Source organism: Uranotaenia lowii, chromosome 2 (genome assembly GCF_029784155.1).
Source record: "Uranotaenia lowii strain MFRU-FL chromosome 2, ASM2978415v1, whole genome shotgun sequence".
Lineage (NCBI taxonomy): Eukaryota > Metazoa > Arthropoda > Insecta > Diptera > Culicidae > Uranotaenia > Uranotaenia lowii.
This window is the reverse complement of record NC_073692.1, coordinates 113,297,476-113,313,850: the sequence shown is the minus strand read 5'-3', so window position 1 is coordinate 113,313,850 and position 16,375 is coordinate 113,297,476. Positions and strand designations below refer to the sequence as shown.

Below are 16,375 nucleotides of genomic sequence, written 5' to 3'. Positions count from 1 at the left end.
CATACTTTCAGGATGTACGGTAAAAGGTGTTGTATATCGTCCAATTTTTACAACTCTTATCGCTTAAGCCAGAAGTTAAAAATTTGTATGTATATTGCCTCCACTTTAGTACGTAAATGCTGTTTTTTCGAGTTATATAAGATGACTTTATAATGAATATGGAACGTATAACAAAGTTTGTTGAAAAATATACCTACAAAAATGTTTGCTGGGGTAGTTGTGGGAAGAAGACTAAGATTTTCATCACTGGGGACACAATGAATGGAAATGTATACAAAGAAGAATATCTCCAGAAGAGGGTTCTGCCATTCATTCTGTCCCACAAAGGTCCGGTAAGGTTCTGGCCGGACCTGGCAAGCTGCCACTACAGCCGGGATGTCGTTAAGTGGTATAAGGAGAACAAGATCGATTTTGTTGAAAAAAGTATCAATCCCCTAAACTGTCCGGATTTCGTCCCATCAAGAAATATTGGGCAATAGTTAAGGGCAAACTGAAGAAATGAGGCAGAACCATGAAAAAGTCCGCTCCTATGGAAAAGTGGTGGAACAAGATGGCAAATGAGGTTACCAGCTGTACTGTGCCGAAAATAATGGGTGGTATCGCAAAAAAAAATCGAAACTTCATCCGAAAAGCTTACGAATGATTTTTATGTATTTCTTTTCCGTAAAGTGCAATAAAAACCCTACAAAATGACATTTTACTTTTGTTGTAAGTTATTTCTTTGCGAAGAAATGATCGATTTTATCGGACCAGATTCTATGTGAAACAGACTTTAGCGAACCAATCATGAATCTTTGACTTTGAAATTTTTTCCACGTTTGAAAAAATGTTACGATTTTTAATGACAGCTAGAATAACGGGGGCTAGAATAAGTATTAGAATAAATAATGCAAAATTATTGTTAGATTTCGATCATTATTGAAATTTGTGTAGATTGGAAGATTCTTCATACTTTTCCCAATTCAAATTAATTATAAAAAATTAAACAATAAAAAATTACTGTAGGCAATACTGAAGTGAATTTGCATTCCAATTTCAGTCTGTGATTTGAAATTCTGAATGATAATTTTAAAACTAATTTAAAACATGTTTTAAACTATTCATTCTGACGCACTTTTATTTCAAAATTATCCTCTACTTAAGCTAATAACCGGACATTACTTTCTTGTTGGTCAATCTCAGATTATTTTTGATCATGAAAACATACTCATAGTTGAATTGCGAATTTCATCGAGTGATTCTCTAAATATGAATATGATTTGAAGATTATCTTCTTCCAGTTTTTTGATTATGTATTTTGAACATTTTGTCGCATATGAAAGAACTTTGAGAATGTTTTTAATTTCAACACTGGATTTTTTTTAATGCCCAGGTTTTCAAAGTAAAGTGAAAAAGTCGAGCAATCAACGGTTGACAGAATATTGTTAAAAAAGGTCCGTATTTTAATCTGGTTTTTCACATTTAAAAAACAGAAAATTCAAATCTAGTTCCTAAAAATTCTCGGGTACAAATTTTCATCTCAATCTGATGAAAATTAACGTCAATATGGCTAAAACCAAATATGTCTATGTATGTCTAACACGGCTAAAATCCGAAAAAAACATGATTCGGAAAAAAGACTGATTGAAAGATCAACTACGAAAAGTTAAAAAAGCACTTTGTGAAACTATACGTTGCACACGAGGATATATTCTTTTAACTTTTTCTAAGATGATAACCACAAATGTAAAAAAGTGGTGTAAAAACTGTACTTTTCAATTAATGGATTGTCAAAATTGATAAAGTCATACCAGATAAATTTTGAAAAGAGGATTGAAAAGTTGACGTAATTTGACACATTTTTGGATTTTTAGATAGTCAAAATACAAAAAACAAAATGTTTTACGAATTCCCAAGGAGGCTGAGTTACATTATGAGGTTTCCAAAGCTATAATTTTTTAAGAATCGGTTCGGAAACAAAAGAGATATAGCGGTTTTAAGCGACGAACGTCAAATTGATACTCAATGTCTAATTCAGCGATGTTATATTTTTGTCTGTATCATCAGTGTATCTCTTTCGTTTTTATTGGAAATTTTATGAACGAGAATTGGACCTTCTTATGATAAAATTTTTTTTTTGCATTGCTGGTCTGATTAGAGTGTTTTTCCTGGGCTTTCGGGGTGCGTCCATAACAAAAGTCAGGATAAAAAATTTAAGATTTCAAGAATTCATCTCCGCCAAACTTCCAATCGTGTCATATTGACACTCAAGAGCGGATTAGGACTCCAATTCAATATCACATAACATTGAACATTTAATATGACATCCCGTTTTGGCCGACATGTAACCCGAAATTATGGACCACTCCTTTTTTCGGACCTCGTTCCAAAATTGGACATATGAAATCGATGGCCTTTAAAAATCACGTTATCATAGTTTCATTTCAATCTGATGCATAGTCACGTCAATATTGCAATAACAGTGAACAATTTATATGGACGTCCCCCTACCCGAAATTGGACAATCGAGATGAATTTTTCGTTCTGAAAAATTCCTATCTGAAAATTTTTGTGTCAATCTCATGCTTTATCACTTGTCGTGATGCCAAAAACAGTGAACAATTTATGTGGACGAGCCGTTTTTCTTCTTAAATAATTCAATCATTGTAACTCAAATCTATCATTTTTACTTCCGTAAAACTGAGTGAATAGGGACAGAAAATTGAAGAAATATTTTTTGATTTATTTATTAAACAACCTACAAATTATTTCTTTCCTTTAAAAGATCAATTAGTTTCATGATTCATTTCGTCAAATCCCATAATGAAACTTTTTTAATATTGTTGCTCAAAAAATTTCAAAAATATTTATTAAAAGCACTGATAAATAGCAAAATTTCAAACCATGACAAGCGTAGTTTGTAAACACTGAAAATAGTGATGTGCCATGTCTGCAAGTTTGGTACTTCCCACATGATTTTGGCGGTAAAAGAAGACAATTTCAACTTCAACAGAACATTTTTTTTTTTGGCAAATTATCTTGGGGTTAATCGGGGTAAAACTTATACCAAACATTACATCTTCAATGTTGCAATATCTAAAATTTTAAAATAAATAAAATTATATATGAAACACTTCAAACAAGATTTTCTTACAAATTAAAGCCCTCATAAACGGATTAAGGAAATTCATCGACACTAATTAAGCCATAAAGTCAAGTTTCTTGGAACCAGTAACCAGTTTTTCCCAGCAAAGCTGAAGTAGGCATTCTATTTTCTCCCGACAACAAATTTGATAATAATCAGATCCAATGGGGCAGATAACCTCGGCGTCCCTGCGCTAAGCTAAATTTAATTGCGTTCCATTCGAAGTCATAAAGAGTGTTAAAACAATCAGAAACCAAACACGAACTGGCTCGAGCCTGGACTGGAGACATAGGGCTTGATTCTGCGAGTATACCGGTGGCGGCATTTTTGTCCACTCGATTTTCTTACTAAATTAACCCTTTTGGGTTCTGATTTCGGCTTCTGGTTCTGTTATTCTGGATATTTACTTTGAAAAAGTTTATTGTAAGTAAAAATGTTTTACTGTTAAATAATTAAAGAAATCCTAATGAAAACTAATGTTGAAAGTTGAATGTTATAAAAAATTGACAAGTTTTTGTTTTTCAGTTGGTGTCTTAAAGGGTCTAAAATGAGTAGCGAACAGAACAAGTTGTACTCCCACTCGGTTGGTTGTCCATTTCTTGTTTCTTTTCCCCGTTTGCGCTGCCACTTAATTGCTAATAATCATTAATTTTATGTGAGTTTTTATTTCCTTGAACGGACATTGCTGAGCAAAAGAAGTGGAAGCTCAAGCACCAACATCAAAAAGAGAGTAGTAAAGAAAACGTTGCATCGGAATTGGCATGGAAATGGTGACTAAGGACTTGGCAGTTTTGGATCAACCTACCGCACCGAAAAATTCCCTCGAGACGATTTGTTTTTTTTTCTGTCCCTGCCATCAAACTGCCACCCACCAAATGCGATGATTGTCATTTGACACGAAAGGCTGTCCAAAAATTCAACGTTTTCCTTCACATTTTGACACCTTCCTCGGCTCAAGTCAATGGGTACAGATTTCTGGCAGGAAATTTTGCCACCCAAAACTAGTAAGGGGTTTGTATTGTGCCATTTTCTCAGATCCCGCGCTAGGATATGAACGTAGAAAATCCGCACTAACGGTTTATTTACACTTGCTGCTGTGTGGAGAGGGTTTGATTGTTTCCAAAATATTTAGACTATTTCTGTGGGCGGAAACGGACTGAAAGGGGGTCACCCGAATATGCCATTTGGGGGTGCGGTGCGTCTGACCTTAGTCTAGAATCGGCTTGAGCGGACACGTGCTAGAGCAATTTAGTGACAGCTCATCGAAGGGACACAGAAAACATGCCACGATTTCCATCGCTTCTTCCGGTGGATGGCGGCAGTGTGGTTTCTTAATCGCCCCCTTTCTGAATTTTGCCGGGAGGGTGTTCTATTTTTTAAGTGTAGGTAGGTTCTTCGTTTTTGACGCAACCAACCACGTGACATGGCAGGTTGTCTTTATTGGCTCCACGAGAGTGAATATTAATGCAATGCGACGGAAATCGATAGGATTGCAGTGCAACTTACAGTTCATCACGAACTGTTTTAAAGTTTTTAAAGATCAAACACGGTTTACATTGACTTGAGGGCACAAGCAACACTGAATATTTTAAGAGGTTGCTATCGCTGATCGTGGAAACGAACACGAAGGCAGCAGAAAGTGCACCGGTTTAAAACTGAACCAAATCGAATACATTAAAACATTTGGGGTTCATTTGTAGGAGAGTCACTGAGTGAACATGTGTGTCAGACTAGCCCGATTTGATTTGTATTTTCTCAATGTGCTTTTTTTGTCGCTCTGTTTACCTGAGCCGGAATATTTTTAGAAACAGCCTTGCCAAACAGAAGACCAACTCCAAACAAACAGTCAGCAGCAGCAGTCTTAAAAATCTGCGCTTCCTAAGCCAATGCCTTCTTTTCTACCGGAAGGCCAAATCAAAACAAACAATCAGCAGCATCAGTCTTAAAAATCAGCGCTTGTTAAACCAATTCCGTCTGTTTTCAGCGGAAGGCTAAATCAAAACAAACAATCAGCAGAAACTGTCTTGAAAATCTGAGCTGCTTTAACCAATTCGTATTTTTCCACCGGATTGCCAAGTCAAAATAAACAATAAGCAGCAGCTGCCTTAAAAATCTGCGCTTCTTAAGGCAATTTAACCTTTTTCTACCGAGTAGTGAAATCAAAACAAACGATCATAGCAGCAGCCTTAAAAATTTGCGCTTGCTAAGCCAATTTCGTGTTTTTCCACCGGAAGGCCAAATCAAAGCAAACAATTAGCAGAAGGTGCCTTAAAAATATGTACTTCCTAATCCAATTCGTCCTTTTCCACCAAAAGGTCAAGTAAAAAAAAACAATCAGAAGCAGAAGCCTCCAAAATCAGCGCTTCTTTAGCCAATTCCGTCTCTTTCCACGGATAAGCGAAACCAAAACAAACATTTAGCAGCAACTGCCTTGAAAATCTGTGCATTCTGAGCTAATCTGTCTTTTTCCATCGGAATGCCAGGTAAAAAAAATAATCAGCAGCAGTAGCCTTAAAAATCTGCGCTTCCTTAGTCAATTCCGTCTAATTTCAGCGAAAGGTGAAGCAAAACAAACAATCAGCAGAACCTGTTTTGAAAATCTGCGCTTGCTAAGCCAATTCTGTTTGTTTTCAGCGACAGACCAAATTAAAACAAACAATCAGCAGAAGCAGCCTTAAAAATCTGCGCTTCCAAAGCCAATCTATCCTTTTCCACCAGAAGGTCAAATCAAAGCAAACAATCAGCAACAACAGTCTTTAAAATCTGCTTTTGCTAAGTCAATTCCGTCTGTTTTCAGCGGAAGACCAAATCAAAACAGACAATCAGCAGAGACTGCCTTAAAAATCAACGCTTTTTCAGCCAATTCCGTCTTTTTCCACCGGAAGACCAAACCAAAACAGATATTCAACAGCAACAGTCTTATCACGTTCGTTGCCACGCTCATTTTCGTAGTTTTACTAGCCAGGCCCAAAAAATACTCAGAGCAAGAAATTTGAGAGGGAGAACTCTAGGATTTGAAACGTGTGGCTAACTGAGCGGCTAATTAGAGTAAGAAAGCGTCACCCGTGTTTTGATGTGAGGGGCTTCCCAGGAAATACACCCATCACACCAATATGGGTTCCATGGCGACGAACGTGTTAAAAATCTGTGCTTCTGAAGCCATTTCCATTTTTTCCACCGGAAGGCCAAACGTTAAAAAAACAATCTGCAAGAGCTGCCTTAAAAATCTGCGTTTCCTAAGTCAATTCCGTTTTTTTCAGCGGAAGTCCAAATCATAACAAACAATCAGCAAAGCTGCCTTAAAAATCTGCGCTTCTTTAGCCAATTTTATCTTTTTCCGCCGGAAGGCCAAACCACAATAAATATTTAGTAGCAACAGTCTTGAATTTTTTTGCTTTCAAGGCTAATTCCGTCTTTTCCACCGGAAGACCAGATAAAAAAACGATCAGCAGCAGCAGCCTTAAAAATCTGCGCTTCCTAAACTCTTTCCGTTTTTTTTCAGCGGAAGGCCAAATCAAAACAAACAATCAGTAGAAGCTGCATTCAAAATCTGCGCTTCTTCAGCCAATTCCGTCTTTTTCCACCAGAAGGCCAACCAAAAAAAAAAAAAAACATTTAGCAGCAACAGTCTTGAAACTGTTGCTTCCTAAGCCAATTGCATCTTTATTCCACCGGAAGGCCAAAATATAACAAACATTTAGCAGTAGCGTTCTTAAAATTCTGCGCTTCTTTAGCCAATTCCGTCTTTTTCCACCGGAAGACAGAACCAAAACAAACAATCAGCAAAAGAAGCCTAGAAATTCTGCGCTTCCAAAGCCAATTTTTCTGTTTTCAGCGGAAGACCAATTAAAAACATATAATCAGCTGAAACTGCTTTAAAAATCAGCGCTTCTTTAGCCAATTTCATTTATTTTCCACGGGAAGGCCAAACCAAAACAAACATTCAGGAGCAACAGTCTGTGCTTCTTAAGCCAATTTCATCTTCTTCCACCGGAAAGCCATACGTAAAAAAACAATCTTCAGAAGCTACCTTAAAAATCTGCGCTTTTTAAGTGAACTCCGTCTTTTTTTCAGCGGAAGTCCAAATCATATCAAACAATCAGCAGAAGCTGCCTAAAAATCTGCGCTTCTTTAGCCAATTCCGTATTTTTCCGCCAGAAGGCAAAACCAAAACAAATAATCAGCAGCAGCTGCCTTAAAAATCTGCGCTTCTTTTGTCTATTCCGTCTTTTGCCACCGGAAAGTCAAATCCAAACAAACGATCCTAGGCAGCAGCCTCAAAAATCTGCGTCTCCTGAGCCAATTCCGTCTTTTAACAACGGAAGGCCAAATCAAAGCAAACAATCAGCTGCACAGTCACAAACATTTGCGCTTTCTAAACTAATTTCGTCCTTTTCCATCGGTAGGCCAAATCAAAACAAGCAATCAACAGCAACAGTCTTAAAAATCTGCGCTTTTAAGACATTTCCGTATATTTCCACCCGAAGGTCAAATCAAAACAAACATTCAACAGCATCAGCCTTAAAATCTGCGCTTTTAAAGCCAATCCGTCCTTTTCCACCGGAAGACCAAATAAAAACAATCAATCAGCAGCTGCAGCCTTCAAAATCTGGACTTCTTAATCCAATTCCGTCTTTTTCCTCCGGAAGATAGAATAAATACAAACTATCAGCAGAAGTTGCCAAAAAAATCTTCGCTTCTTAAGCCAATTCCGTCTTTTTTCACTGGAAGGCAGAACCAAAATAAACCTCCAGCAGAAGCTGCCTTTAAAATCTGGGCTTCCTAAGTCAATTAGGTCTTTTCAACCGGAAGGCCAAATCAAGACAAACAATCAGCATTAACTGCCAAACCAAAATAAATATTTAGCAACAACAGTCTTAAAATTCTGGCTTCCCAAGCCAATTCCGCCTTTTTCCACCGAGAGGACAAATCGAAACAAAAGATTATTGCAGCAGCCTTAAAAATCTGCGTTTCCCAAGCCAAATTCGGTTTTTTCCACCGCGAGGCGAAATCAAAGCGAACAATCTGCATCAGCAGCCAAAACAATCTGCGCTTTCCCAGCGTCTTCGTCTCATTAACCGGAGCCGGAACCATTTCTTAAAAATCTGAGCATTGGCTTTGCAAACATTCTCATTTTTCCAACTACGTCATTGTCGTGCTTTTACGATTGATGTGCATCTCAACTCAGAGATTTACTCACACACGTTTATCATTCACAAGAATAGATCATTGACTGACTTTGTTTTGTTTGTTTTACCGTGTGATGCCAACATGACAAAATAAGCTGTAGAAATTTATTTTATTCCATTTATCTTCAGCGTAGCTGAAAACAACTATTATTACATATAGTTTTTATTAAATTTGATTTATTTTCTGCATATTCTACATCTCATTACATACTACAGCGATTTCATAAAATTTTGTGGTTATTTTAAATAAGTTTTGAATCCCCAATTTTAAAATAACCTAAAAGGTAGTATATTTTGTCAATAACCCGATAGAAAATCAGTTCAAACAGAATTTTGTTCAAGACTCGAAATGAATTTCTTTTTTATGTAGCACATATTTGAAGACGTCGATTTTTATGACAAAACTTTTTTAAAAAGACGCTTAGAAGTTATCAAACTGTATAAATAAAAACCTCAAGTTGAGTGAATAACGTTCTAGATTGAGATAAATTCGAATCTGTAAGCGTTATTAACTGTCCTAATGTCCTAAAATTTAATAAAGTGATTAACAAAATATAGCTACCAAGAAATATTTTCTTAATAGGCCTGCTAAAAAATGTGTTAACATTTTCAAATTTGGAACATTTTTGATTATGTCCAACTTTCACAATTCTGGGGCGGGATTATGGAACTCGAAACAATCGAGCTTCGTTCGATTCGACCGACTTTGGCATTACCGATGATCTACTACCTGGTTTACTCGAAATTTAGTACGTAAATATTTAGAACTCGAACGAGATACGTAATACCGATTCTAATTCGATTCGAGTTGAAACTTGAAACGAGTATCTCGAACCGACTTGGATTTCAGTCCAATTTTGAACGGTAAAATATTTATTTTCATAAACATTGTAAAAATCATCATATAGATTTTTTTTTAAACCGATTGAAACCCAAATAAAAAAAAATCTAAACCTATCACCAATCCCTTTCCAGTCCAGTCTTGTAGCCTTTACCAAGCCGAATACATTCTAACCACGTCTGGTTTGGTTGTGGCGGTGGTAGTTAAAGTTAAATTATTATCCTATCTAGTGGCACGCGAGCCAGCGATTAGAAGAATTTGTAGTAATATTATACACTGTGCTGTTCGTTGGCCAACCCAAGCCGGGTCAATGGCGTAGATCGGATCGCTCCTCCCACCCCTCTTAGATTATTCGAGTTTTTTTTTAAGCGTGGGAGGTTTCATGTTTCACCTGACAAGTGGGATGATAGTGTGAACACGATTAGAGTTCGTTGATAAATCTGAAGCCTAATGGTGGTTCTTATTGCCGCAGATTTTTCATTCGAACACACTGGGTCGGGGAAATTGTCGCCTGTCATTGGTGGCAAAATTAACGATAACTTACCTACAACGTTGAGATATCCCATTTGGCTCTTCATGGGATCGGTGTTAATTTGGCACATGTACCAACCCTTGTCGGACTCCTTGATGTCCTTGATCCTGAGCTGCCAGATGCGCTGCTCGGTGTGCGTTACGGAAATCCGCTCGCTCTTGGTGATGACTAAGGTTTCGATCGTCAGAATGGTTTGAGTGTCTACTCGGAGCCACGCGACCTACCGGAAACGGAAACAGAAACCGACAAAAGTCAGTCACAATTATAGATACTACCCAGTCGTTACGTAATTGAACGATTAGTGAGTTGTAGTCTGGGGTTGATTTTCCCCCAAAAGGAACCCACAATCGACTAATGAAACGGCAAATAAATGCCAAACATACAAACCGTTTGGATTGTTGGAGTAATTGTGCAGAAAATTACCTTATATTTGTGTAAATCATGCACCCGGCACGTCATGACGCCTTCCCTGCCGACTGGAACCGTCACGTTGGAAATCGGGGCGCTGAATTTGGGATCGACTGTGGGCGAGAAGAGAAAGTTGCAATTGTTACCGAAGGCGGAATGGTGGCGCATTTACTTATGTAGTTATGGTGGATTGTGCTTGTTTGTTAACGGAGAAGACCGAGAGCAAGTACGAAACACGTCAATTAAATTTTTCCAGCTCAGATCGGAGTGCATACATGTTTCATACATATGTATATTTGGAGGATTGAAGAATATGTATCTTGATGATTTGGTGGTAGATTTATGCAAACAATTCAGCGTGTTTTAAAATTTCGGTATACATCTATTTGAGTTTAGTTACCAAAATGGAAGCTAGGGTTCTTGAGAGAATTACTGTTCATCTCAAAAAATCCTTTATTTATATTAAATAATAAGGTTTAAAACTATTTAGAACAGTGTTTCTTAAGCAACTATTGACGTGAGTGTTTGTGAACATACAGTACCGTTCATAATTGTATAGAAATTGGAAGCACGCGCACTGTCACTTCGACTTTTAACTTCCATAACTTTTTACTCTGATGATATTTTTTGATCAAATTTTCTGCGTTCGATAGATCAACAATCACACTATTATACCACAAAATTTGAGCTTTCTTGAGTTTGTGTGGTCTGAGATACAGTAGTTCTACGAAAATTGTACTTTTTTAACTTTCACTATTCAAGTTGCAATATCTCAGAAACTACGCTACATTTTTGATTGGAATTTTGCTAGCATGTGAAGCATATGAAGATACATGTCTGAAGTTTTTGAAAAATTCTATCGATGGGATCAAAAGTTACGCGAGGCACAATATTTCAGGCATGAACCTAAAAATGCGATTTCTATGGAATTTTGATCAAAAAATGTCGTCAGAGTAAAAAGTTATGAAAGTTCAAAGTAGAGTTGACAGTGCGAGTGCTTTCAATTTCTTTACAATTATGAACGGTACTGTATATTGGAATATACAAAAGGGTCTTGTCTCATTGCAAATTTTTTAGAATTTCAAAACGCCTATAGTTAAAAAAATCCTGTTTGTCAAATCGGATGACAGATTTTTTCGCAGATTTTTGAAATGAGATTTAGGTAACCGGGTTTTGATTTGAAATTTTGTATGAAAAAAACAATATATTTTGTTCGAAGAATGTAACTTTATTTCTTGAACATTTTGTTCTCACATGATTCAAATAAATGGGATATACTCTGGCTCAGTCCTGCAAATAATCAGTGTCAGCTTTCAATTTTCAATTGAATTTTCTGCAGTGTACGCTCAGTTCATTTTCATCTGCGTTCATCTGATAATGAACAGAAAGCTCAATCCCGAAAGCACTCTGCATACTCATTCACAAATCGGCAACATCGGTGCTCAGTATACATTCAGGCTCTTTGCAGGTTCATGAGATTATCCAATCTTCATTTTCAGTATCAAGCAAACATTGCTGAAAGGGAAAAAAGCTCAATTCGATTATCATTAAGTTTAGTTGAATGGTGACAAAGCTTGTTCGATGCGCTAGACTTCAGAAATTGAATAATTTCTGCTGAGATTTCTGTTGTAGAGGTGAGTAGGTTGAGAAATAATTGTTCGGGTTGGCGAAAAGAACGCTGGCGAGGGAGCGTGTGGGACGAATGTGGGGGACAAAATAATGACACAAATATGACAAAAATTTGGCAATAAAATGACAAATCATGACAAATGTGGAAAAGTTATAACAAAATTATGACAAAATAAAATACAAAAATATGACATTAATTTTACAATATAATAAAAAAAATCAGCGCAACTCTGTCGAAAATATGACAAATGTGACAAAAATATGACAATTTTTTTACAAAAACGACAAAATTTTACAAAAATATAACAACTGACAAAAATGTGACAATTTTAACCAAAATATGACGATACATGTATGCGCAAAAAAATTGAAAAATAAGACAAGCGTGGTAAAAATATGACGAATATATAACAATAAAATGACAATATCATGAAATAAAATTGTGATAAAAGTATAACAAATTGATGACATAAATTAGACAAATAAAATCAATTTATAATTTAAATATTGAAAAAATTTAAATTGAAGGGACAAAAATGTAGTCAAACTTTGTTAAATTATGACAAAGTGATAAAAATATGACAAAAGTCATATCTTTCAAATTGTTGTCATTTCTTTTTACCAAATTTGTCATAAGTTTACCATGTTTTTTCATTCTATTGTTAATATTTGTAATAATTTTGTCATATTTATCAGATTTATGACATAATTTTGTCTTATTTTTGACTAGGGTTTATCGATTTTTTGTCATTTTATTGTTAAATCAATGTCATATTTATGTCTTAATTTTGACATTTTTTTGTCATATTTGTCAGATTTTTGTCATAACTTTGTAATTTTTTTGTCATGTTTTGTTATTTTATTGTCAAAATTTTACTATATTTTTGTAATATTTTTTCATATTTTTTGCCATATTTTTATCACGTTTGTCAAATTTTTATCTCATCTGCCAGATTTTCGTCAAGTTTTTGTTATTTTATAGTTCATGTTTTTGTCATATTTAGGCCATAATTTTGTCATATTTATTAGATTGCTGTCATTTTATTGTCATATTTTGTCCTATCTGTCAGATTTTGGTTATACTAAATATTGTTATAATTTTGTCATGTTTTCACCATATCTAATTCATTTTGTCATAATTTCGTCATTTTTTTACCACAATTGTCAAATTTTTGTTATATTTGTCAGATATTCGCCATGTCGTCATCAAGAAATTTATATTCATCTCTCTTTCCGCCCCTTCTGAATAATCGTATAGTCTTAGCGAATTTCAAATCATGTTTTCTTTTCGAATCCCATTTCACAATTTTTGAAAACGGCAAAAAAACAAATGCCTACTGAAATTATCAGCAACTTTAGCTGACACTGATTGAATGCTAAAGCTGCATTCACTGATCGAACGCAGTGAGTGACAGAAACGCCTAAGCGAAAGTCGCTTTCGTAGCAGTCGACTGAAACAAGTTAGTTCGGGTTTACGAGTGAGCTTTCTACTGACTGAGAGACATGCTCACAAAGCTTGCCGTAAGCACGAAGATGACCGAGCCGATGAGAAGCTTTTATATTTGTTGACTTTTCTATTCTATTCATTTCAGTTCAAGCTTTTTACACTGATAGAAAATCACAGTCACAATCATTCGTGCTTTCAGAAAATTTGCAGCACTGCTCTGGCTACAACTTTACTCAAGACGTCGAAGCAATAGGAGTAGCCAGAAAATAGTTATAATGCCCCAAACAGATAATTCTTTTATTTATGTAAGAATCTAACAACACTGTTCCTAAAATTATAAATACACTTTCATTCTTATGTAAAAGAAACAATGATTCTTTTAAAACATTTTAGTTGCAAACATACTACAAAAAAGTGTTTTTTTTTTCAATTTATATTTAACTTAGCATTAGTTTTTGTAGGGTAGGCAAGTTCTCTTACTTTTCTCCTAACACTACTCATCAGTTTCTGCACAGTGCTTTCTCGGACCATTTTTACCACTTTCTTCAATTTTTAATCACTGTCCGCTGGTTTCCTGATTTTCCTCATATTTTCCTTCGTCAAAGCCCATAAGTTTCGATTGGACCAATCTCTAGACAGTTTGGTTTGGTAATCCGCTCTTGAGTGTAAATATGACACAATTGGAAGATTGGCGACTTGTAACTTTATTCGGGTGCACCTAATAAAACAATTTCTTCTGGGACCTTCAATGAAATTTCGAAAACTTAAACCTCCCTAGTCAAACCTTGAGTGTCGATTTGAAACTAATGCTATATCTTTCTTGTTTCTCGACCGATTTTTTTTACTATATTTATAGTTTCAGAAACCTCGTAATGTAGCTCGAATATGATTTCCAGATAGTTTTCAGCTAAAACACTTCAGTTTTTTGTTGTTCAAATCTAAGAAAAAAACTTTAATCAATGAACCATCAAAATGGTTGAAGTCACAACAGATAAATGTCTAAAAAAGGATTGGAAAACTGACGCATCGTTAGATTTTCAAGAAATAAAACAAACAATTTTGGATAAGTTTTCAAAGGTAGCAGTTTTTTAAATTTTTTTGTCAATTAACAACTTCATACTGATTCGAGTGGTTTAATTAAATAAGTGTTGCAATACTTTACAGTACACAAACATGATTAAAAACCAGTATATCAAAAAAGGGCTCCAAAACTGTTACTGTTACTGTTACCAAGGCAAACATATTCCCATCCCATGGAAATTTTTTTCAAGTTAAATTTTCAACGTAGTAAAGAGAAGTTACTTGATCTTATAAGGTTTTTATGAAGTGTTAACAAACAATTCAGATAATTTGCGCGCCTACAGCGCTTGAGACATTTCGTTTAATGACACAGCACGCCGTTTATGAATTTAAACTAATTTTTTTTTGTAAATTTCAATGTGCAATTCAATGAATATTTTGTATTAAAACTCTAAACCTTTCATACATAACCCCTGTCTCATCTACATAATTTGCTTTCATGAAAAAGTGTAACTAAACAAGTTAATATTTTGAAAATAAAATGATAGATATAACTTAAAAATAAATTCATCGACCACTTATTTTATCATCAACAAGTTGGAAGCCATGTTTTAGGTGTTTACCACTCACGATGAGCATCAGAATCAACAATATAAAATCCAAAACCAAGTTGATATCCTCTATTTCATAACACAAAGTTTCGATTTACAAAAATACGTGCTAATGTTAAATATTCATTTGGAAGCCTATTCTATTATATGTTTCTAGTTCTTTTGGATGCTCAACACCACATTCAAAAACGTCTAGATAAACTTCAAAAGGCCACAAAAATTACATCCTTCTGTTGAGCAGAAGTTCAATTTCACTAATTTGGGTGCTCTGGATCTAAATATGCTGATTTTCTATCAGCTTTTGTTTTTTAAGTATTTTTTGAAAATACTTTAAAACCATTGGAAATTTATCTCGTTGAAACAAAAACCTAGAATAAAAAAAAGTTTTAAATCAATTATCAATCCTCAATACTTAAAATAATCTTGAGTTTTGCGAAAAATGTTATAGAGGTTTTCTATTTGTTGATTTTTCTCCATTTTTAAGGAAGTTTTAAACCAAATAGAATTTTAGATATATTTAAAACAAAAACGAATCATTTTGTAGGTTTGATCAAATTTTGTTAAATAAATTTAATTTTTTTATAAACATTATTCAGTAATGTCATAAATGCTTAAAATTATACCTTTTCATATTTAAACAAATGAAGAAATTAACTTTCTAAGATCATGCATTACAATTTCCTATTTATTACTCCTTAATTGAATGAAATAGGTATAATAAACAAATTCAGAATCAGATTTTTTTCATTAACGTAGATTTGTTATACCATCAGTTAAAAATGATTGTTTTCACCTTAAACTGATACATTTTAAAGCTTTTAAGCCTCATATCACAAAAACTAGAGGTGATAGAAAAAATTTGACAAAAAATTCGGGTTCAGAACACTTGAATCCACCAAATCAATTAATAAATCATAGGCACCAAAATGCCGTTCCCTTGAATAATGATGAGTTTCTTGAAAAAAAAATCCATCTAAAATGTTAAAAAAAATTTCTTTTTCATCTACATATTTTGTTTTCATTTTCAAAAAATTAACCTTATTTTAAAGACAAACTTTTTAAATTTATGAAATATGTTTAATAAGTTTGCCTTTGTTTTTTTAATTCTGAATTTTTAAGTTATAAATCATCCCAAGTTACCATAAGCACTCATACATAGCTCTTAAGCAACACTTTATTTCCATATAAAACTCTGAATTAATGCTTGTTTTGCACTATATGCGTATATAGTGCAGGTTTAATGCTAAAAAGGCGAAATAACAGGCTGAATAAATGCTATCACAACATAGCCTTTAATAAGGATTACAAATGCTGAATTAGAAAATCATCAAAACGTCATTTTTCGCCAGCCGTATAAAAGCAATAACAATGCATACTTAGAACACCTTTTAATTTTTTTAATTGATTGATCGTGATTGATTTGAAACGTAAATTCAAAAAATAAAATCATTATCTACAACTTCAATCAACCTGCTGAATTAAAGTATTATGCCTGCTTAATGAAGGGTTCTATGAAATGAGAAGTGATTATAATTGAATTATGAATTAAATTTGATGAGTCTCGCAGCAGCCTT

The 16,375-nt window shown here is 34.5% G+C and overlaps 1 protein-coding gene across 1 annotated transcript in view; it reads right to left on the bottom strand.

Annotated features, from left to right (window-relative positions):
- The window catches only part of LOC129749236 (neurotrimin-like), a 109,754-nt gene that overhangs the window by 19,750 nt on the left and 73,629 nt on the right, over positions 1-16,375 (bottom strand). Inside the window, exons 2-3 of the mRNA XM_055744173.1 lie at positions 10,110-10,207; positions 9,699-9,906 (exon numbers count right to left, since the gene is read on the bottom strand). Of these exons, the coding sequence (XP_055600148.1) occupies positions 9,699-9,906; positions 10,110-10,207 (306 nt within the window). The remainder of the gene's footprint in view (positions 1-9,698; positions 9,907-10,109; positions 10,208-16,375) is intronic.